The sequence below is a fragment of the Lepidochelys kempii genome, chromosome 8, assembly GCF_965140285.1.
Source record: "Lepidochelys kempii isolate rLepKem1 chromosome 8, rLepKem1.hap1, whole genome shotgun sequence".
Lineage (NCBI taxonomy): Eukaryota > Metazoa > Chordata > Testudines > Cheloniidae > Lepidochelys > Lepidochelys kempii.
In genome coordinates this window covers 91,337,492-91,360,994 of record NC_136387.1, presented here as the reverse complement: position 1 = coordinate 91,360,994, position 23,503 = coordinate 91,337,492, and the positions used below count along the sequence as shown (strand labels likewise).

Below are 23,503 nucleotides of genomic sequence, written 5' to 3'. Positions count from 1 at the left end.
TAGTTTTGTATGCTAGCTCACTGAACCTTGGAGGACTTTTACACCAATATGCTTGCACAGATAGGGGGAGCCTCTGAGGTTTTCTCCTGGCTCCTAAATTATTCCCGGTGTCATATAATCCTTCTAACCATAGGTACTACTGTCCTTGAGAGATGGGCCATGTTTCAATTCTGGTGAATTTTATAAATATTTATTTTTCAGTGTTACTTAGTAGATTTTTGGAGGGTTTGGGATTTGCATATGTGCTGTATGGTTGCAAGTTGCAAAAGAACTTGGTATTGGCCTAAATCTGCTCCCAGTGAAGTCTGCGAAAGAATTCACAATTTCTGCAGTGGAGGAAGAGTAGACCAGTGCTCACCATTTCTGAAAGTGCCGTCCTGTAACAGAACAAACCATGTCCACAGGCCTATAAGTAAATGCCACCTTTAATTTATAGTATAGTATAATTTAAAGAACATTAAGATTGCAAAGTCAAGCAGTCAAAAGTTAGGAAATGCCAGAATTAAAATTCCCTGTGCAATCTTCATTCAATCACCATTGTGTGTATGTGTTATGATGTGGTCTTTAATTACATGTTCACATTCTATTTTTCCCATAGGACCCATGCCTCTTTCAGTGCACAGCATGGACAAGGCTCATTTAATGAGAAACTGCTCAATATTTTGTCACACCTTCATTGTTCAGTGCATGGCCTCCTGCCTTATTTATTCCATACTATTTATGGAAACATTGTTAGTTTCCTCCTGGGCTTTTTTATGGACTTTGCTATGGCACTTGTCACTTACAGTATCTGAATGCTTCACAACCATTAATGAATTTGTCTTTACAGCACCCCTGTCAGGTAGGGAAATATCTTTTACCCGTCATGTGACAGATGGGGGAACTGAGGCACAGAGAGAGAGAGTACCATCAAAAACGCCCACTGTTGTCGTGCCCGATTTGAGACGACTAGCACCTGATTTTTTCAGGGTACTTAGCTTTATATACCACTTCATGTGTTCAAAGCACAGCACCCATCGACTCCAGCTGCAGCTCTGAGTGCCCAAGTTTTCTGCAAATCTGACCCCAAGGTCTCAAGCAGGGCACACAGTTCGTGAACAACTGTGAAAAGTTCGGTTTAAATGACTTGCCGAGCATCATGCAGATAGTTTTGGGCAGAGGCAGGGACAGAATCAGTTCTCTGGTTCAGCAGTCAGTTGCCTTCACCAAGAGACCGTGCTTTCTCTTCCTGCACCCCCCTGCCTTATTCACGATGTATCTCCAAGCTTCTGCCACAAATGACAGAGGTGCCTAAAGACAACAGCCTTCTTCCTTGCTGCTGGGCATCCATGCCAGAGGTGTCCCAAGAAATATGAGGGGAAAAATCACCTAGGTTCCCTGTAAGCTGCATGGCCACATAGCAGGCTATTTAGGGCCGCACAGGTCCCCCAGCCCAGCCGCTCTGAAGCTGTCGGGGAGAGGGGCCCCTCCCCTAGTCTGGCCCAGCCATGCCAGAGCTGCCGTGACCGGGGAGAGGAGCCCCAGCCCAGCTGCGCTGGAGCTGCTGTGGCAGGGAGAGGCACCATTTCCGCCCCCAGCCCAGATGCTGTTGTGGGGAAAGACACCTGTGGGGGAGTTCTCTCTCCTCACCGGAGCCCTGGGCCAGCCTGGACTCCAAACTCCTCATCCCCAGCCAGAGCCTGTACCCCAGCCAGAGCCTCCTCAGCCCCCCCAACCCTCTGCCCTAGCCCTGAGCCCCCTCCTGCACCCCAATCCCCTCATCCCTGACCCCACCCCAGAACCCACACCCACAGCTGGAGCCCTCTCTGCCCCACCCCCTGCACTGCCCGTGCCCTGAGCCCCCTCCCACAGGTTCCTTTTACCTTTAACTATAGAGAGTTTTTAGAAGGAAAAAACCAGTCTTTTACATGGAATTAAAGATGGTTATAGTTGATCTTTTGGAGGGAAAGAGAATAAGTTAGTTGAAATGGGCTGGAGCTGTTGCTGAAGTCCAGTCCTGCTTTCTAGAAAATGAAACACTACAAAAACACACAAAAGGGGAAAGAAAAGAACAGCAAAGATAGAAAATGCAGCTTCTGTCTCTGATGTGGACTCTCACTTGCTGCTTCATTGCTGGAAAAACTCCAACACAGCACAGTCTTATCAGCCACTCTGAGACCTGGCAAACTTGTTCCAGTGATTGGGCTATTTTGGGCATTGCTTTTAGTTGCCTTTCTGGTCACAGGCTTACAGCTGTGTTGCAAACAAAAACTTTTTTTAATGGATGGCTAAGCCAGATACTTATTAAACAAAGGGGAAAAAGAGAAGAAGTAAGGTGAAGAGGAAAAAGGATGTCTGGGAGAAAGTGGGGTTGGCCAGTTCCATTGGAGGTAGTGATGTCATCTGAGTCCCTCTCTCTGGCCCAGTCTCTCAGGATCAGAACAACAATGGCCAAACAGTGTTGGAGTCTCAGGAGATGGTGGGAGTGGGAGCCATGGTGGTAAAGCTTGCTGCAGTGGTTGTTGGTAGACAGCTTATTCTTCTGCTGCTGTTTGATTTTCTTTTAAATCATTCCTTTTAAGACCCCAAAAGGGAATGATGGATGAAACGCGTTATTTTGTCAGTCAATTAGACCTAATTTCTGATGCACCAATTTTGGTTTGATTTTCAGTTCTACCCATTTTGAGTTTACCAGGCATGATTTTAACACAGTCCTTGAATTATATCACTAGGCCTTTTTCTTCAGTCTAACCTAGATTTTATCTCCCTTTTACATAATATTCATTGTTTAATGTTATTGTGACATCTTATAAACTTTCACTTACCGCTTACAGTTAGGATAAATTTATAGGCCCAATTATTACAACAGTTCCTATCACAGCTATGTGGTAAAGAGAATATTCTTATATTAATACCCACTTTTAATGTCTTTTCACTTCTTTATATCAAAGTACGAGGGGCGGAAGTTCCTCTGATTTTTTTTTTTTCTGGGTTATAAACTTCCATGTCATTTACAGATTTAAGCAAGTACATGCGAGATACTACTTAAGCTTATAAAACCATCAGATAAAACTTCAGTTGCCCAAATCTATAGTATGTTGCTATGTACTGGATGCTGGTTGGACTCAGCAAGCACGTCATAAAACAACATAACTATTGCCTTAGTGACAGAATAAAAACCTGTGCCTACTGACCTGATAACAACATCATAACCAGGTGATGACATAATTTCTTCCCTCTCTGTGAAGTCCTGATCTTTTCAAGAAGACATGTTTTTAAAAACAAACACAAAAAAAACCCTTATAGAGAGCCCACTGAGTCATTATGTTCATATCTACTTAGTTTCTTTTCCTTTTCCTCTTTTTCTTTCTTTTTTTTTTCAAGGGATAATGGAACTTTCTGAAGTTATTGTTAAGCATCTCAGCAAAAGAAAACATTTAACATAAGCAAACTGTAATGCAGAAAATCAAACATAGTTTCCAAGTAGCTGTCTATGGGTTTTGATTCCCACAAAATAAAGTAAATATCCTAACGTATTTTGTGGTGCTGACATGTCTCCCATTGAAAATAAGAAAAGATTTCAAAATGGTGCCCCTCGTGAAATTCTAGATATTCTCTTGCAGTTCCATTTCTGTAGGATTTTCTATAATCCTTCATCACTGGGGTATCTGAGCAGCTAACATGATAAATTTTCTTTCCAAAAGAAACCCTTTCCTTTAAAAAAAAAAAAAAAAAATCAATCAATTTAGGCTGTCACTGAAGAATAACTACATGGGATAGCTGAAAACCTCAAGGGAAATATATTGCTTTGACTACATTTTCATTTTTGTATAATTAAAATAATTGTAACTTACGGACCTAACTCCAGCTAATTAAATTTTGGACTCTGATACATTTGCAAAGTAGGATTAATTTAACCAGTGTAAAAAATACAAATTCTAATCTAAGTAGGCAGTTAAGAAAAATTGATGGCAATTCAACTAAATCCAAACTATTTGTAAAACAGATATAATATCCCTAGTGAATAATTTCTTTTAAATTGAGAAAAAACATAAGACAAATTTATCACAAGTTAATAATATGCTAATTTGAACTCTGAATCTCTTTGTGGAAGTATTCCCTTTTTGCCAATTTCTTAAACTTTACCTTTGAGTTTAGGATACCACCTCTAGAACTGTATCTCCTTGTATGGTAATTGCAAATAATAATAACTTTGAAGCTCTTCAAACTTTAGGGTAGTGTTATTTCCTTCGTGCCTGATCCTTTCATGTTCTGTATACCTCAAACTGCTATTGACCTCAGAGGGACTCTGGAGTATACAAGGCAAGCAGAATCAGATCTTACTATGCAAATAGATATATATATTTGGGCACTCCCAAATATCAAACTTTTAAAAAGGTGGTGAGGAAATGAAGGGGTGGGGGTTGGGGAGGAAATAAGGAATATATTTTGCAGGAGTATTTGTAAAATATGGATATGATTGCCATACAATTTGTTGCTGGATTACTTTAACCATTTGAAGAATATTCACTTGTTGATTCCTCCTTGAAAAATAACCCCAACAGCAAAAACTGAATGTCTTTTAAAATGTATCGTGGGTTTTTGTTGTCCTCAGATGGAGAAAAGAGTCAGCACCATGTGACTAGCAAGTGCAACTTGACCACTCTTGACCTGTAGGCCATAGTTTAGGATCAGCTGTTAAAAGCTGTGTTAGAAGTCGTGTTTAGATAACTTTTCTCATGCTGAATTTTTTTAGAACTTGCTATAAAGGATCATTCATTTGACTCTGAACACCAGACATTGTTTATTTTCTTTATTTAACAAAGGTTTGAGCAGTGTAGGAATTCTGTCTCATTTGTATTGAGTGATGGAAATAGCCGCTAGTATTGGCCAAACAACTACAATACCCACCTGCAGAAGTAAAGAAACAGATTGATAGAGCCAGAAGAGTTCCCAGAAGTTACCTACTACAGGACAGGCCTAACAAAGAAAATAACAGAACGCCACTAGCCGTCACCTTCAGCCCCCAACTAAAACCCCTCCAACACATTATTAAGGATCTACAACCTATCCTAAAGGATGACCCAACACTCTCACAAATCTTGGGAGACAGGCCAGTCCTTGCTTACAGACAGCCCCGCAACCTGAAGCAAATACTCACCAACAACCACATACCACACAACAGAACCACTAACCCAGGAACTTATCCTTGCAACAAAACCCGTTGCCAATTGTGCTCACATATCTATTCAGGGGACACCATCACAGGGCCTAATAACATCAGCCACACTATCAGAGGCTTGTTCACCTGCACATCCACCAATGTGATATATGCCATCATGTGCCAGCAATGCCCCTCTGCCATGTACATTGGTCAAACTGGACAGTCTCTACGTAAAAGAATAAATGGACACAAATCAGATGTCAAGAATTATAACATTCATAAACTAGTCGGAGAACACTTCAATCTCTCTGGTCACGCAATCACAGACATGAAGGTCGCTAACTTAAAACAAAAAAACTTCAAATCCAGACTCCAGCGAGAAACTGCTGAATTGGAATTCATTTGCAAATTGGATACTATTAATTTAGGCTTAACTAGAGACTGGGAGTGGCTAAGTCATTATGCAAGGTAGCCTATTTCCTCTTGTTTTTTCCTTCCCTCCCCCAGATGTTCTGGTTTAACTTGGATTTAAACTTGGAGAGTGGTCAGTTTGGATGAGCTATTACCAGCAGGAGAGTGAGTTTGGGTGTGTGGTTTTTGGGAGGGGGGTGAGGGGGTGAGAGAACCTGGATTTGTGCAGGAAATGGCCCAACTTGATTATCATGCACATTGTGTAGAGAGTTGTCACTTTGGATGGGCTATCACCAGCAGGAGAGTGAATTTGTGTGGGGGGGTGGAGGGTGAGAAAACCTGGATTTGTGCAGGAAATGGCCCACCTGATGATCACTTTAGATAAGCTATTACCAGCTGGACAGTGGGGTGGGAGGAGGTATTTTTTCATATTCTCTGTGTATATATAAAGTCTGCAGTTTCCACGGCATGCATCCGATGAAGTGAGCTGTAGCTCACGAAAGCTCATGCTCAAATAAATTGGTTAGTCTCTAAGGTGCCACAAGTACTCCTTTTCTTTTTGCGAATACAGACTAACACGGCTGTTACTCTGAAACCTTAATTAAGTATGAGGTTGCTAATTTCTTGTATTAAGCATTATGCAATATGTTAATCATTTTACAGCTCTCCTGGAATACTTTGAGCTTGGCAATATTAACTCAATATAAAAATATATATATTGCTTTGAAAATAAGAGTGACTAAACTGTTGAAAATTAACATTTTTCTCAGTCTTAAAGCTACACCTTCATGGTCTATCTTGAAGTCATGATGGAAAAATAGGGTATTCTTCAAAAAAATTCAATACCTATTTTTTCCATAAGAGAAATGATAGAAAAGCTAAATCAGTATTATAAAGTGTTACCTCTGAATTCAATATCACATCCTGCCCTCCTCCTGCACATGAACTGATGGCAGGATAATAGCGTGGACTGTCCAAATCAAAAGTGAGTACACTGACAGAGGTTAGCATTGTTTACTTTCTCCTGTTTGCTTTTTCATATACTATTTTACCACAGTGCATTTGTGCTTGAAACCTCTTCCGGCATACTGATGTGTCTTCCTGAAAGTAAAGTAAAAATGTAATGTGCGATGCTGCTTTGCCTATTTTTAATATCCTCATAGGCAATGGGATTTATATTTCATGCGCCCCTCATTTCTCTTTATCGTTTGATCTTCCTTTTAGCTTGTCATCATCTTTGAAGTGTTGGATTACCCACTATAATTAAATTCAAAACAATACATATTTAGCTTTAGTTTTAATTAAATACATCTGTACATGAACCAGTTTTTTTCCCCATTCTTTTTAACAGATAAACAATCAGATATTGTATGGAAGAAGCCACCAAAATGCCTCTGCAATAATTAAGACTGCTCCGTCAAAGGTCAAGTTGGTTTTCATACGGTAAGACCAGTTCTCATCAAAACATCTAATTGTAGTTGAGCCTTTACATTAATAGCCTCATTTTCAGAGATGCTGAGCCCCTTTGATTCCCTTTGAAATAAGATAATCTTTTTCTTAACCACGTTTCTGAGCATTGTTGAGAAGATCTCTGTAATGTTGTTTAAAATCTCTTTCCAAGGATAACTGTGATGGCCTGCTCACCCTCTGGTGAACAGGTGACAGAGATGCTTAGAGACTGTTTATCTGGTACCTTTTGCTGCCACCATTATGCACAACAAGTATTCACTCCTTCTCTCTTAGATTTAGTTTTAAAAGGTTTTAGTCATTTCTCCCTAGGAACTGGAAATACACTCTAGCATGTGGAAATTATTAGGTAGCATCACTTATAACTTAGTAGCACATATCCGATTTAGTCTTAGAGTTAGTAAAAACAAAGCATCTTATTTATTACACTAAGGACAACTATAATCTAACATGGAACTGGAAGCTTTAAAGAAATAGTTTTATACACAGAAACTGCTCATCTTATCAGGTCTATGTAACTCTACCTTGAGCGTCTTAATTATTTACAAATATACATACATACTGTGCCAGGACCTGCGGGCCCGTTACTTCCTCTGAGACTCTGCCCTCCAAAGCCCACCTCAATCTACCTATGTGGGGCTAGGGATACCAAGCTGAGCTCTCTTCAGGTTTCCTCCTCAGAGTTCTGCTAACCCTTCTTAAGTGAGCTACCCTCTCCAGGCAAGTCTATCCAGACCTTCTGTCTGACCCTCCAACTCCCTGTTCCCTGTGACTTCTCAGACCTCCCTCCTCAAGATCCACTCTCCAAATGTCACCTTGACCAACTTCCCACGCCTCCTGAGGTTCCACCCTCTGGTGATGTCACTGCAGATGATGTCACCAGCCTCAGCAGTTCCTTAAAAATAACTTTGTGGAAGTCTGAGAGATGCAGGGGGCAGTTCACACCTCTTAGAGCTATGGTTTCAAGCTGCCTGCAGACACAGACGTCATTGCATCATTCATGGTTTCATGCTTTCTTCTGCAGCTATCAGGTCTAGAAATTATTAAAAAATTAATACTAAGATTCTGATGTTGTCAAATGTTTATGTTGCATATTCACATGCCTGTGTCTTAATCTGACCTGGTTGGGAAGGGAAATGCTCTGATGAGTTTTCTTTCTCTTGAAATCACTCCCTGAGCTTCTGTAGGACTCTCTGGTTTGGCTTGGCCTGCGACAAACCCATAGAAAATTAACCAGTTCCTATGCAGAATGGCTAATTTCTAGGGTTTATATATATAAGCCACAAAGGGATACTGGAGGAGGATGGGTTTGGCCACTGGGAGGAAAGACCAGGTTAGGCTGTCTGCGATGAGTTCCAGTCAGCTCTCAGGAGGGGTTAGGCAGTTGACCTTACTGTTAAAAATAAAGAGAACTTTTCATGGAACCCAGAAAAGTTCAGTCTTGAAGAGAGAGCCACTTGGGGAGAGTGGGCAGGTGGGAGTATGAGGCTTCTTGCTTCATATGGGAAGTGACTTCTTCTAAGAGTGCTTTTTGGATGGAATGGCTCATTTTTAAAGAGGGATGTGGTAAATGGACTCAAGGAGGGAACAAAGGCCACCTTTGTGGTGGTTATGTGGGGAGGGAATGAGATACTGCAGTGCACCATGTATCTTTCAGTTCCTAAGGATCAAAGATGGGTGTATTTCTTATTTTTAGATCTGCTCAGGAACTGAAATTTCTGTCCTGCAGAAACACTTGCATTTGGGGGGGGATTCCAGATCAGATCAAACAGTGAGATATGTGCGATTTTCACTGGGAGGGACATTTTCAAAAAAATTCTTTTTGGAAGGACCAAGATGAACTGTTCAAAAATTTCTGGTCCCAGCTCTCCAGCCTCCCCAGCTCTGCAGCAGCCAGTGAGCCCAGGTTGCCAAGGAACTGGGGAGGTGTGTGAAGAAGCTGTTAGGAAACCAGTGAAACCTGCTTGGTTTCCCTCAAAAGATTTATCAGAATCAACACTTTCCTGTGGAACCTTTTGATTTTTGCCACTGGACCAAACATTTTTGCCATGTTCCACCGGAAAATTTCTGACCAGATGTACTTCTATTCTATTCTAAGCAGGAAAACATTCTCTATATTATTTTGGCTGTAAATGTATTAAGACATCCTAACTTCCTCCACCATAGTCCCAGCCTAATTAGAGCTGCCATTGTTCTAATTTGGGGACGGGGGAGGGCTTCTGCTTGTATCATTAGAGTGAGGACTGTCCCTTGCACACAGTTTTGGCTGTATACACTTTAATACTCAGGAATGAGTAATTTAGGACAAATGTGTGTAGTCTAGTTGTGGCTTGCCTCGTTTAATTATGCCCATACCAATTGGTTACATGGACTTCTAACCCATATATATTTGTGTGGCATATACTAGAATTTATATAATTTATTCATAAATACCTATTATTGATGTATAACCATGTGTGTGTTTGTGTGTTTATACTCACACATCTGTCTGTGAGGCACAGTACACACAAATATAATGGAAGAGCTGTGTTAGTGCAATGAAGAATGAGTTGCCGTACTTGGCAGTGCAGAGGATTCAGGGGTGATTAATGACTTTGCCTGCAGCTCTTGTGTTACTTCCCCTAGCTATTGAAAATTAAATGTCACATACAACAACTCACTCTCCATAAGTTAATTGCATGTGGAATGTGTGTCTGGTGTGAAAGCTCCAGAGGCTGAAGCAGAACACACGAAACTGAACCCCAGAACTAGATATAGTGCAGGCTGTCAGGCCGTCTCTCTGAAGAGCAGATTGCTTGCAAAATCTGCCACAGTCTGCCACCAGACACACTTTTCTTTTAACTTTCTGTAATTAAAAATATCACAAGGCTCCTAATAAAGGTAGCTCACTTGCTGTGGAGTCTCTTTGGACATGAAAATTTCTAGTATGTGTTTTGGATCACATTTAAGAGATATTTATCTATAAAGGCAATAGAAGGGCTTGCCTAAATCTTCCTTTTTTCCAGTTTTGATCATCTATGAATGTATCCATTGGAATGAGAAGAGCTTCTTTTTAAAAATAACAGTTTCTCAACTACATACACTGAATTAGAAATGGTGTAGCCATTGAATTTGTTCCTGTTACTGTCTCTTGGGCGAGAGAAGGTGTCATTTTAAAAGTTGTTTTCCAAGTTGTAAATATATGTAATGTCTTTAGACTTCAGCAGAACAAGCATCTTGTCACTGCTGTCTGCATTATTTTATGGTGCATTGACAATGGATGTATCTGTCTGCTTGACCTGAGCACCCTTTCAAATATTAATGGAAAGAAAGGCTCTCCAAGGGAAAGTGTTATTAGCAATCAGAGCAGCAGCTGCAATGAGTAGGCAGTAAAAGAGGGGAAAAAACAACCGCAAATTCACTGTATCTAGCTGTACACTCATCCTGTAAGTAAACCAAATACACTGCAAAAGTTTGTTTCAAAATCCTGCAAAAAACAAATACAAGCTTGAAGTCTAGTTAGATTGTATTATACGAGAAACCATAAGCTACTTAATGTAAACTATTCTGCGCCCAAACATCGTCATTGTATCTCCTGAAACCCCCTTCTCATTTAAAAAAAAAATCCCCATGTCCCTCCCCTTTCTACTTGGTTGTTTATCTTTTCTTATTTAGACTATAAACCAGGGGTGGGCAAACTTTTTGGCCTGAGGGCCACATCAGGGTTGCAAAACTGTATAGAGAGGTAGAGAAGGCTGTGCTTCCCCAAACAGCCTGGCCCCCACCCCCATCTGCCCCCCCCCACTTCCCGCCCCCCTCAGAACCCCTGACTGCCCCCTCCTGGGGCCCCCCCCATCCTCCCCGGGACCCCACCCCCTCTCCAATCCCCCCTCTCCGACTGCCCTGACCCCTGACAGGTCCCCTGGGACTCCCACATGTATCCAACCCTCCCCCTCCCTCCGTTCCCAGTCCCCTGACCTCCCCCCTCCCCGAACTTCCACTCCCTGTCTCCTGACTGCCCCCCGGAACCCCCTGCCCCTTATCCAACCCCCCTGCTCCCATACCATGCCGCTCAGAGCTGGAGGAGCTCGCAGCCATGCCGCCGTGCTCCCTGGCAGGAGCGGCAGACCAGAACGCTGGTGGCGCAGTGATCTGAGGCTGCGGGGGAGGGTGGACGGCAGGGGAGGGGCTGGGAGCTAGCCTCCCGGGCTGGGGGCTAGCCTCCCCGACTGGGAGCTCAGGCGCTGGGCAAGACGGTCCCGCAGGCCAGATGTCCATAGTTTGCCCACCTCTGCTATAAACTCTTTGGTATGTGATTTTTGTCTCAGTTTGTATGCGTATCCATTATTTTTTCATGTGATGACACAGCTTCCAAATTGTGCCAGCCCCAGAAGTGGTTCAATTTAACAGGGCTTTGGAAGCTTGTGTTTGCTCACTTCTTTTAAAGGATTTTTCTTAAATCTCTTCCCCATAATATTTCAATTAAAATATTGAAACACAGCTAACTCATACACCTCTTTGCTACAATATTGGGATTGAAGAGCAATAGACATCTTGAGTCTCAATGCATCTTTTCTGTCTGCACATACAAAAGCTTTTCCAGCTAAAAATGCAAGTGGTGACCATATTAGTGACTGCAAGCTGTGCTGATGGGTTTGCTGCTTGGATGACTTCAGCTGTGTCCCTCTGATTAAAGATCTGGAGAGAGCAGAGTGCCATTGCATTTATTACATTTGAAAACTGGGGATGAACCACTCACAGCTAGCAAAGAATTTTATCTATAAAGTTTCTCCTGTAAGGAGTTTCTGGTACAGCTCCACCTTACCTTATTGTACCAGAAAGTCAGAACCAAATAACAGAAGTGATCAAACATTATGTTGCACAGAATAGCTACTTCAAAGCAGATGAACTGTTCTCCAGTTAGCTGTCACATGGTACCCTATAGATTGGTATTTATACAGGCGATGAGAATCAACAGCCTCAAGAATAGCGATTCATCCAATGTAATAGAAGAAGCAGCAATACTGGATAGTGTTTGACTTTCCAGTGTGGTCCCTAGCTGTGAGCTTTCCTTACAGTGGAATTGGGTTATGGATAGCCAACCCAGAGTTGCTGAAACTAACAAACTCTTCATCTCCTTTTACACCCCATTCATTCTCAGCAACAAGAATCTAGCACCGTGCTTTCAATTAGCCCACCATTAAAAGCACTGGGAAGTCTCATCTCCAACCCTGCAGTTGGCAATCCCTATGGCAAGAAGAGCCCTGTGCACTGGTGCTGACATCACCTAAAGAACCAACCACAAATATGAGGCATAATGGATCCCCCAGGGTCCAGTGAGTGAGAGTGAAGGGGTTGTAAAATGAGATGAAGAGCTTGGACATTTCATTGCATGTATAGAGTTGGATGAGCCAGTCATGACCATAGAAGAAATACAAGGTGTCTTCAGCCTTTCCATTTCTACCAAGAAACAAATCCCAGCTCAAAAACTAAAGTGCAGTGTGAAAAACTTGTCTCATACTTTCTCACCTCCAGATAGTGTTAAAAACTGCATTACCGCCCTTTCCCGAAACTTTTGCTGATGAGACAAATTGCTGTAATTGCAATGAGGAACATAGAAGTCCCATTGTATTAGAAAGTTTTTCACGCCAATTTATGATCTTTTCCACTATAAAGTTGACAGTGGTCATTTAAAACAGCTGTTTCTGGCCAAACTCCAAAACACAGGCCTTAATGCAGTGCTATTTCCCAACAGCCTCGTTAGTTAGTTATATAAACTTGTAATAGCATATGAAAAGTTCACAGTTGTATTATCACTGTGGTTTTTATTTAGATTCAGCACATGTTGCTGTTGCTTGGCTTTCTCCAATAATGAACTGGAAGAAATTCAGCCTGTAAACATAGTTTGTTTGTTTTTAAAAAAAAAAAAAATCACCTGAGCATTGTAAAAAAGAAAGTATAATCTTTCTGGGAAGCAGAGCTCAATTCAAGCATTGCCTTTAGTTTATGTTAAATAACATTGTACCATACTGAGTAGCAGTGCAATGCTGTTTTCTAGCTAATATGGCAAATGGGGCTTGTCTTTGTGAATCCCAAGTACTGGAAACAATAACTATCTTGGCTGGGATTTTCAAAGGAGCCCAGCAGAGAGAGGTGCTCAAATCCCATTGGAAATTCAGTGAGAATAAAGCAGCTAATTCCCTGAGGCTTTTTTGAAATACCCAGCGTTACCCCCTAGTGGGTGCAGTTTGCCAGACAAATTTTGAAATGTTACTTGGCAGTAATCTGGAAGAGTAGTGGAAATTTTACTGTGATAGCAAAAATATTTTAATGTATTTTGTTGGGAGGTTCTGTAGGGCTTTGCTTTCCAGAAAAGATCAAAAATGGGCTGATGCCAAACACTTTATTTCCAGGTTTGACATTCTCCCATTCTCCCATTATTATTATTTTTTAAACTTCCTTCTAGGCTTCTCCCGGTTTTGGTACTTCTATATGGGCAAGTCCATATGTCCAGGAAGTTAAAACACTCATTCTCTTATTTTTAAGATGGCAATGACCCAGCCTACTCTGCAGCCCAGATTAAATATTCATTTTAAATGGTTGTCATAAAATAAGCAGCTAGTTAAGTGTAGACTGAAAAAAAGGGGGAAAGATGAGAGCATTCCCAATGTCAGTAGGAAAAAAATCTTTCAAGCTGATGCATAATAGCAAAGAGTCATAAACACCACCCTATACCGGAAACCTACTGACCGCTATTCCTACCTGCATGCCTCCAGCTTTCACCCTGACCACACCACACGATCCATCGTCTACAGCCAAGCTCTGCGATACAACCGCATTTGCTCCAACTCCTCAGACAGAGACAAACACCTACAAGATCTCTGTCAAGCTTTCTTACAACTACAATACCCACCTGTGGAAGTAAAGAAACAGATTGATAGAGCCAGAAGAGTTCCCAGAAGTTACCTACTACAGGACAGGCCTAACAAAGAAAATAACAGAACGCCACTAGCCGTCACCTTCAGCCCCCAACTAAAACCCCTCCAACGCATTATTAAGGATCTACAACCTATCCTAAAGGATGACCCAACACTCTCACAAATCTTGGGAGACAGGCCAGTCCTTGCCTACAGACAGCCCCGCAACCTGAAACAAATGCTCACCAACAACCACATACCACACAACGGAACCACTAACCCAGGAACTTATCCTTGCAACAAAGCCCGTTGCCAACTGTGCCCACATATCTGTTCAGGGGACACCATCACAGGGCCTAATAACATCAGCCACACTATCAGAAGCTTGTTCACCTGCACATCCACCAATGTGATATATGCCATCATGTGCCAGCAATGCCCCTCTGCGATTTACATTGGTCAAACTGGACAGTCTCTACGTAAAAGAAAAAATGGACACAAATCAGATGTCAAGAATTATAACATTCATAAACCAGTCGGAGAACACTTCAATCTCTCTGGTCACGCAATCACAGACATGAAGGTCGCTAACTTAAAACAAAAAAACTTCAAATCCAGACTCCAGCGAGAAACTGCTGAATTGGAATTCATTTGCAAATTGGATACTATTAATTTAGGTTTAAATAGAGACTGGGAGTGGCTAAGTCATTATGCAAGGTAGCCTATTTCCCCTTGTTTTTTCCTACCCCTCCCCCCCCAGATGTTCTGGTTTAACTTGGATTTTAAACTTGGAGAGTGGTCAGTTTGGATGAGCTATTACCAGCAGGAGAGTGAGTTTGGGTGTGTATGGAGGTGGGGGGGTGAGAGAACCTGGATTTGTGCTGGAAATGGCCCACCTTGATTATCATGCACATTGTAGGGAGAGTGGTCACTTTGGATGAGCTATTACCAGCAGGATAGTGAGTTTGTGTGTGTGGTTTTTGGGAGGGGGGTGAGGGGGTGAGAGAACCTGGATTTGTGCAGGAAATGGCCCAACTTGATTATCATGCACATTGTGTAGAGAGTTGTCACTTTGGATGGGCTATCACCAGCAGGAGAGTGAATTTGTGTGGGGGGGTGGAGGGTGAGAAAACCTGGATTTGTGCTGGAAATGGCCCAACTTGATGATCACTTTAGATAAGCTATTACCAGCAGGACAGTGGGGTGGGAGGAGGTATTGTTTCATATTCTCTGTGTGTATATAAAGTCTGCTGCAGTTTCCACGGTATGCATCCGATGAAGTGAGCTGTAGCTCACGAAAGCTCATGCTCAAATAAATTGGTTAGTCTCTAAGGTGCCACAAGTAATCCATTTCTTATTGGAGGTACAGTTGTTAGACAGAAATGGTCAGGCTTATAGAGGGGCAATATATATATATATATTTTAAAAATTGTTTCCTGGTAGGGAGTGGAGGGAGAGGAATGTCTAATGGTTTATACTTAGTGTGGTGAAGAGGAGGGAGGTATGGTAACTTGCTCAAACAGACGTGGGAGAGAGCTGGGTAAGCAAGCCTTGCCAAAAGCGCAAGCTTTCTGCCACTTATGCATTGGCTTCAGCCTGCTTTCCTTGGCCCTTTACACTGACTGAGTTTCTTATTGCTTGAGTACTGTGAGATAGTGACTGCTATTGACATAATCAGTCAGCACTCTTTTATCTCTGACTAAAGTGAAAACCTGGGGAGCCTTCCATCCTAGAGTGCTTCACATCATATAGACATACAACACCACTGAAAGGCAGACACGTCTTTGGTGTGAGTCAACAATCAGGTGGACAATATGCACGCAGTATCCTACGCAAACCGTGGAGGAGAGTTGGAATAAGGACAGTGGTGTAAAATTATGGGACATTTAACATCCTTGCAAAATGGAGAGACATTTATTTTTAAGGTTATGTTGGCAAGATGAGCATAGTGTGTAAATTGCATGAAAGTTGTTCTGACCTTGAAAAAAATGAAGGACTGTCTCAACCCTGATGAAATGCTTCCAGGAAATCTATGAACAAGTTGATGTTGGGCAATATTTTGCATGAAGTGGTATCTTCGAACAGGTTTCTTAGCGGTAACCGTAGTAACGGATGGCAAATGTGCTGAATTTTCACTTGCAGCCACTGTAATTCAAACGCAATCCTCAAACCGCTAAGCATCTGCTCCAACATCAAAAGATGATGATAATTAATTTTAATTTTAAATAAAATTCCTGTTTTAATCAAGGAAATTTCTGGGAGTGGAGTACAAAAAGCAATTTATTATTAGCTCTGTGATTTTAAAATATGCTCCCACTTTGAATCTGCTTTGAAGCGGTCTCTGTTGAAGTATTAAAGTGTTTGAATTTGTACAATTACAACAGGGATAGATTACAAATTGTGACTTTTTGCAACCCTGTTTTTTCCCCCAAGGAATGATTGTAATTTTTTATTATATGGAATAAAAATTACCATCTGTTTAAAAGGACATACATTTGTAAACCTGATGATGGTGTTTGTAAGTTCAGCAGAAACTATTTTTATGTAATTAAGTAAAAACAATTTTATAATATTGATATTAAGATTTATGTTTAGCAATGTTTTAGAATTATAACAGCATTTCTCACAAAGATTTTAAGATGTATGCATTATCATCAGGCTATACATTTTGCGTCATGAGCTGTAGGTTATGCTAGCTTTCATGTTGTTAGTGCTTATGTAAGACTTTGTCCATTGCTGGTGGGAGGGGGGAAGGCTGTATAACGTGAATTAATAGTAGGCAAAAATTGCTAGGTTTCTTAGACATCTTAGATTTGCTGATTAATTCTCATATGTGAGAACTGCCATGTAATTGCAGTGTACCATTGTGAAAAGAAAAGCAGGAAGAAATGTCCTTGCCTAATATGCTGTACTGGTACAGTAATACATGCTTGGAAATCATGATGTGAAGATGAAAAGAAAATGTGATGCTGCTCAATTACTTCAGATTTCTGGCATGGCCTCCTGCATGCATGGGTTGGTGACGCTAGTCATTGGAGCGCAGATGTTAGCATATTTTCTGAGTGCTGCGAAGCTTTGAGGAGGGCCAGAAGAAGAGGCTGAGAGAGTCTGAGTGAGGGATTATGATCAATACAGAGACCATTTTTTTTTTTTGAACTTTATGGCTGCTTGGTTGAAGATAAAGTAAATGAATTCACCAACCTTTGCATGTAGGATTTATCCGTTCAAATGCCTATGATTGCATTCGCTACTTTCTGCTCTACTGAAGGTTGTTGATCTAGCATTGTCTTTCTTTCTGAGTAATCGGGATATCCTGGATTTACATGTTTAACCCTTTGAGGGATAATTGACAAACCATACCCAGGTTTTTCCTCCAGATATTTACACTCTAAAAGTGATTTTATAATGAACATTTGTCTAATGTCATATTCCAGTAATTAAAGGAAAGAAAATCTTGTGCCTAAGACACTGGAACGTGGGAGATCTGGGTTCACTTCCTGGAGCTACCACAGATTTCTTGTGTGACCTTGGTCATGTCACATAATCTCAATCATCCATCTGCAAAGTGAGAATGATGATGTTTCCTTTTATCTGTCTTGTCTTTTTAAACAGTCCCTGTCCCAATGAGCTTACAGGCTACAGTTATGGAGCACCTAGCATAATGGGATCCTGATCTCATTTGGAGCCTCTCTGCACTGTTGTAATATAAATAATAAAAACATTTTTGTTGTTGATTCATTTGTACAGCTTTTTTTAAAGCAAAACTTGAAGTCTCCCTTTTTTTTCTGTGTGTCAAATACTTCTTTAAAACAATATAATAGCTGCAGTTTCCTTGGTAACGTTTTATTAAGATCACAAAGGTGTTTACCTAATTTCATCAGCCAATTCTGAATGTCACCGAAGACATCCTGTAGCAAGGCAGCATGAATATCTGTCAGCCTTCCATAAAAACATCTTTGATAGTTGCAAAGTAATCAGTCGTTTTAGGAACACATAGTCATCCAAGAGGAAAAAGATACTTTAAATTATTATTTGAATATTATCTTTGAGTAACAATGTATTAATACCTAATGGATTTTGTGTTTTGTATTAACTGATTCCCCACCTCTCCTTAAAATCTTGCTAAGTTTGTTTCAGATTTTCAGAAATGTATATAGCAAATATGAACTGAAAAGAAAAAGCTACTTTACTAACACAGGTAGTAGATACAATAATGTTACCTATATGCCTGATAGGTGAATGCATTAGACATACCATGGGTAGATACTAGGAGCCTTTTCCTGAAGAGATTTTGAAATCTTTTTTTGAGCAGGAAAAGAAATACCCATGCAAAACGCCTTTTAAAGGATGTATTTTCATTTCCCATTTATTGTTCTCTAATACTATTGAATTGCTCAAACCCTATTGAACATAAATTAATTTATTTCCAAGGTGACATGCCATGAACCTATATTAACTAATAAGGGATGCAAACAGAAATGAAAAGTGTGCCTTTCTAGGCGCCTAATGTTTTTACATAGGATAAATATTTTACTAATAAACTGTACTAAAAGAATCCTAATACATGAGGCAAGGACGAACTCAAAAAATAGTTTAGCCTTTGTGTCTGAATGTGTAATAAAGTGATTCTGCCTTTTTTGATGTTTCATAGAAATGAAGATGCAGTTAACCAAATGGCTGTTACTCCTTTCCCATTACCTTACAGCTCCCAGTCTTCCATTGAGGTAAGATGTTTTTTGATTAGGGCTTACTAAATTAGATTAATCCTAATTAGTACAACATACATTCAAACACCTTGTCTGATTAATCCCTGAAAGCGAATATGCATCAGGTGGGAACTTGACCAAATGTGTGTGTTTCCCCTTGTTTTTTAAATGAAACAATTGGCATGGTGCTAGGTGACAAGATATTGTCTTAGTTACTGTGATACAGCAGGAAAATAAATCATTGAGCGAAAGCCTTGCTGTCTCCTGTCGCAATTATTTTCTGAGAGGGTTGAAAGTTTTGTGGGGGGGTGTTGCCTGGAACACAAGTGAAATCTCAGGGTCCTCCCAGAGAAGAAATTGTCATTTTCAGTGGGAGAGACACAGGGAGACACCTTGTAAGTGAAGGCCAAGACGTCCCACCAGGTTTTGATTCTTTCACAGGCATTAGGAGTAAATCTAGGTAGCTGAATTTAGAAAATAAATATTGAAGGCCTGGCGAATGCCCACTGAAGGCAGTAGAACTATTTCCATATTTATTATTTGCATTACGGTAGAGAGGTAGGTCCCAACAATGATTGAGGACCCCATTGCACTGAGCATCATACATACAGTCACCTGGCGAAAGACCATCCCAGCTTTCAATCTAGATAGCCAAGATACTCAAGAGTGTAAGGGGAAACAAGCCTGGTGAAATAACTTGTCAGTTTGGCATGACAAGGAATAGAACCCAGGTCTCCTGACTCCCAATCCTGTGACCTATCTCTTAGACTATGTGTACGATTTATGGCTATACTATAGACTACATTTTTGTAGTGGAAATGACAGTATGTTACTTTATCTGGCGTATTAACATGGCGTTTTAGTGTATAGATTCATAATATGCAACTAAAAGCATATGGATGTTTCTGATTGTTCTCCAACAGTAGGAGCTTCCTCAGCATGACAGTGCTGTTCTATATTATGGTAGTTGCATCACCCCTAATGTGACTCTTTTTATCCTTTTGAACTTTATGAATGCATTGTGCTTACTGCGCAATGCAATCTGGAATGTTACCACATCGTTATCAATTTGATGTCTCCTCATAATAATATAACTGAGAAATATGGTACTTATTTGTAGATATAGCACATGGCTAGCCTTGCTGCTGCTTATTAATGCTATGTCTTCTTGAGCTAATAAAGCAAAGCATGTTTTATGAGTCAATTGGGGCTTGGTCTAGCCTTGAATTGTTAAATTCTGGTCGTTGGTACATTTGCTTTTTGATATTTTAATAAGCATTATTACAATCGTGCAGCCTTAGCTCATGCTTTGAAATATTAGATGGAAGTTCTGGAGCATGCTTTTTGCAGTTTTCAAGTTACAGTAATGTTTAAGGCCATTTATTGTACATCCGTGATGCAATTCAAGTGCTATTATGCTGTACAGAAAAGCCACATTAATTAACTTTTGTTTCAGGGGAACTCTTTAATTAAAACCCTGGGTTTCATTTATCTATTTTGTAAAGGAAGAATATTTCTTTTTGAACTGAAGCTTCATGCTCCATTGGGTCCTGTTCCATGCGGCCAGAATCCTTGTTAGTCTGCGGTTTCTATGGACCAAGCCTTTAGGTTCACTTTAAAGTTTTCTTGGTCATTTTGTGATGACCTCCGTACCTTCTGTTGTCCCCTACACTATATCTAGAACTCCTCCCTTCTTATGTTGGTAAATAGTAAAGGTAAGACAAGTAGTAATTTCAGCTGCTGTGTTCTTGCACCCTCATGGTATTACCTGTTATCCTGCCCTTGAAGGGTTCATTCCTATGGACCTGATGTTTAAAAATCTTCACTGAAAGGCAATATAAATTTTGAAGCAGCTTTTTGCAAATGTACATTTAGGGGAGAGAGGGAAAGGTTTGTCATTTTGCTTGAATGGTTGAATAGCTCAGGAACTGGTGATAGGTATAGAGCCTTCTACCTCTAGTTCTCCATTTACAATCTAATTTAAGTCATCAGACTAGAAGTTGTTGTTTTCATGTGATAGTTGTACCATATCCCATGTAGCTCGGTTTGGTAGTCTCATTCCAGGTTGTCATGGTCAAGTGTCCATATCACCAAAATCTACTACTCTGCAGGAACCAAAGAATTCTGTCCCTTTTGCTATTTGACCCTTAATGGTAGACCCAGGAGATGGGTAAAGTTACATGCAGTGAAGGGACGTTTTTTACCTATTTTGTGGCTAAATGCAGGATTTTCATTTCTAGGGCTATCCATCAGACCTTTTACACCACTTTAAAAATACTTCAGATGGTTGTCATAATTATGTAGGGCTTTATGCTGTAAATTAATTGTTCATATCTTGAAATGTAGACTATATTATGCACTTTCAGAGGAGACACTAAGTAGATGTTTAACAATACGTGTGGCTTGTAGAATTGTTTTTTCTTATAAAACAGGCCTGGAGAGACAAGGTGGGTGAGGTAGTAATTTAGCAGTATGTCATGATGCCTACATAACTACAAAATACTATTGCTAAACAGAATTAATGTTGATCTCTTCATTTTGATTGAAGTAGTTTAATGAGAAAAATGGCTGACTAGTAAACACTCCTGTAACATGGGGACATGTTTATTTCTGTGAAACTATAGCACAGGACCACAATAGACATAGTACTGGTACCAAATGAGCTAGTTAAACCAAAATATAGTGTATAAGTCTAATAGAAGCTTTGTTTGCAAGAACCTTAATATTATCATAAAGCCACCTCTTACATAATGTTTTGTCACTGGGATGAGGCATTATTTGTGAATACCGAATGGAGTGAGCCTCCTAAAGAATGAAGAGAAGTAGATTACCTCTTCAGATCGCAAGATGGCCATTTGCATAAATCCCGTTTTACCTGTTCAATGCCTAACAAGAATTCAGAATAGCCTGGTAAAGAAGTCTGCTAGTGAAGATCTTTGCAGGAAATTGGATTGGTAATATACAGTCAATTTTGCTTTATAAGGAAGTGTATGCTTGGGATATAGAGCAATGACTTGAATTCATTTGAACGTTAAAAAAAAAAAAAAAGAGAGAGAAAACAGCCCTAAAAACCTCTCTTCATCTTCAGGAGCTGGGTAAAAGGAATACAATTCTCAGGTAAAAACATATCGCATGTTTGCTAGGGAAAGACAATAGAAGTAGAAATTGTAGCCTATACTCTTGATTTGGAATGTTTTTTTTTTTAAACATAATAGTCCTTTCTTACACATGTTCTGCATCATTTCCCAGTCATGATTATGCTCTCTGTGTATGTGGAAAGCACAAGTCACCATAATATCTATGCACCAAATACAAAAATTAAGTTTCAGCATTATTCTGGTAAGACCATTTTCTCTGCTTCAACTATGGTAACATTTTATGTTCCATGGCCTCTTTTTGGTGGGAGACCTCTAAAAAAGGAAGAAAACTCCTAATCTGTTATATCACTGCCTCTCCTGTGCAAAGGGGGGGTGTTGCATGTGCTCTACAGGAAGTAAAACGTGCTCATCTTCGCCTATTGCAGAAGGGAATTCTATAGCTGAGCACCATTCAGTAAAACACCTTTTCCTCCTGGTTCATGAGCTTCATCCTCAGTAATGTCGGAGTTGTTGTCCCCTGAATGCTAATTACAGTATTCGTGATGTGTAAGAAGAGGTGATCCTAATATAAATTCATCCTAGACCAATAAAGACCAGCACCTGCCTTCTGAAATTTGTAACACTGATTTTAATCAGTGGTGGTTCATTGTGGATCTTCTTCCTTATTTCAAACAAGCATCACATCACATAAATGCTGTCTAATTTTATCATGAGCTATTTAGGGGTAATGTTTTGTTTTTTAAAACAATCTCTCTACCAGGATCACAGTGGCACTGAACATGCAAGCAGTGAAGAAGATTGCAGCTCAGAAGTTGTCATGAAAAGCTTGACTGATGATGAATGTATCAAAACGGTAAGTGACGCTATCTTTAAAGAAACGTGTTTTAGTCATCCACAAAATTCGAAGCTTGAAAAGTGCTAACATTATGGGTTTGTGACACTCCCAACTGTGGTGCAAGAGCGTGGGAGACAGGGCAGACTGTTAAAACACCAGGGCACAAACCCCAGACTGGTCATGACTCCTAAACTTAAATTTTACCAACCAGCTGCATTAAGTGCAAACTCTTCAGCCGTATTAACAGCCTTAAACAAAATCACAGACGGTCCCATTGTATACTCCGGTCTGTCTTGTCACCAAGGTGAGGTATCACTGTGATAGATGGCCCTTAAACCCAAGGATCACAGCAATATTCATGTTACTCCTAGTCTCAAAGTACCAGTCACTTTCCCAATACCTTGGATCTCACATGGAAGACAACGCTTGTAGCCATTCCTATAATAAATTATATGAAGGTGTATTAAATAGGAAAAAGAAGCTAGAGTTATTTACAAGGTTAAAGCAAGTGAATATAGACACATGAATCAGTTAAGTTTTAAGTGGAAATAGAGGCTTCTATAACCAGCAAGCTCAATTTGTCCATTAGGGTTAACCCAGAAAAAGCAGATGGGGATCTCTTCCTTATGCCTAAGAAACTCCTTGCTTCTCAAAAATCCCTCCAACATAGAGATCCTTAGTTCCTTTTGTTTGGTGTTTTTATCCCTCTTCTGCCATATGCTCTCAGTTGCAAATTCAGTTGATGAAAATGAGTCATGTGAGTGGGGGAAGGATTGCAGAACAACTCTAAGAGCCTTTAGTACTCTTGTTGACCATTCCTCAGTCCAGATGTAGGATCAGAGTAGCAGCCGTGTTAGTCTGTATTCGCAAAAAGAAAAGGAGTACTTGTGGCACCTTAGAGACTAACCAATTTATTTGAGCATAAGCTTTCGTGATCCAAGATCCAA

General features: G+C 40.3%; 1 protein-coding gene across 10 annotated transcripts in view; it reads left to right on the top strand.

Moving 5' to 3' along the window:
* PATJ (PATJ crumbs cell polarity complex component) overlaps window positions 1-23,503 on the top strand; it is a 219,600-nt gene that overhangs the window by 142,915 nt on the left and 53,182 nt on the right. For all 10 annotated transcript variants that reach the window (XM_073357497.1, XM_073357502.2, XM_073357507.2 and 7 more), the window contains 3 exons: window positions 6,906-6,997; window positions 18,569-18,641; window positions 22,482-22,574. In XM_073357497.1, coding sequence (XP_073213598.1) covers window positions 6,906-6,997; window positions 18,569-18,641; window positions 22,482-22,574 — 258 coding nt within the window. The remainder of the gene's footprint in view (window positions 1-6,905; window positions 6,998-18,568; window positions 18,642-22,481; window positions 22,575-23,503) is intronic.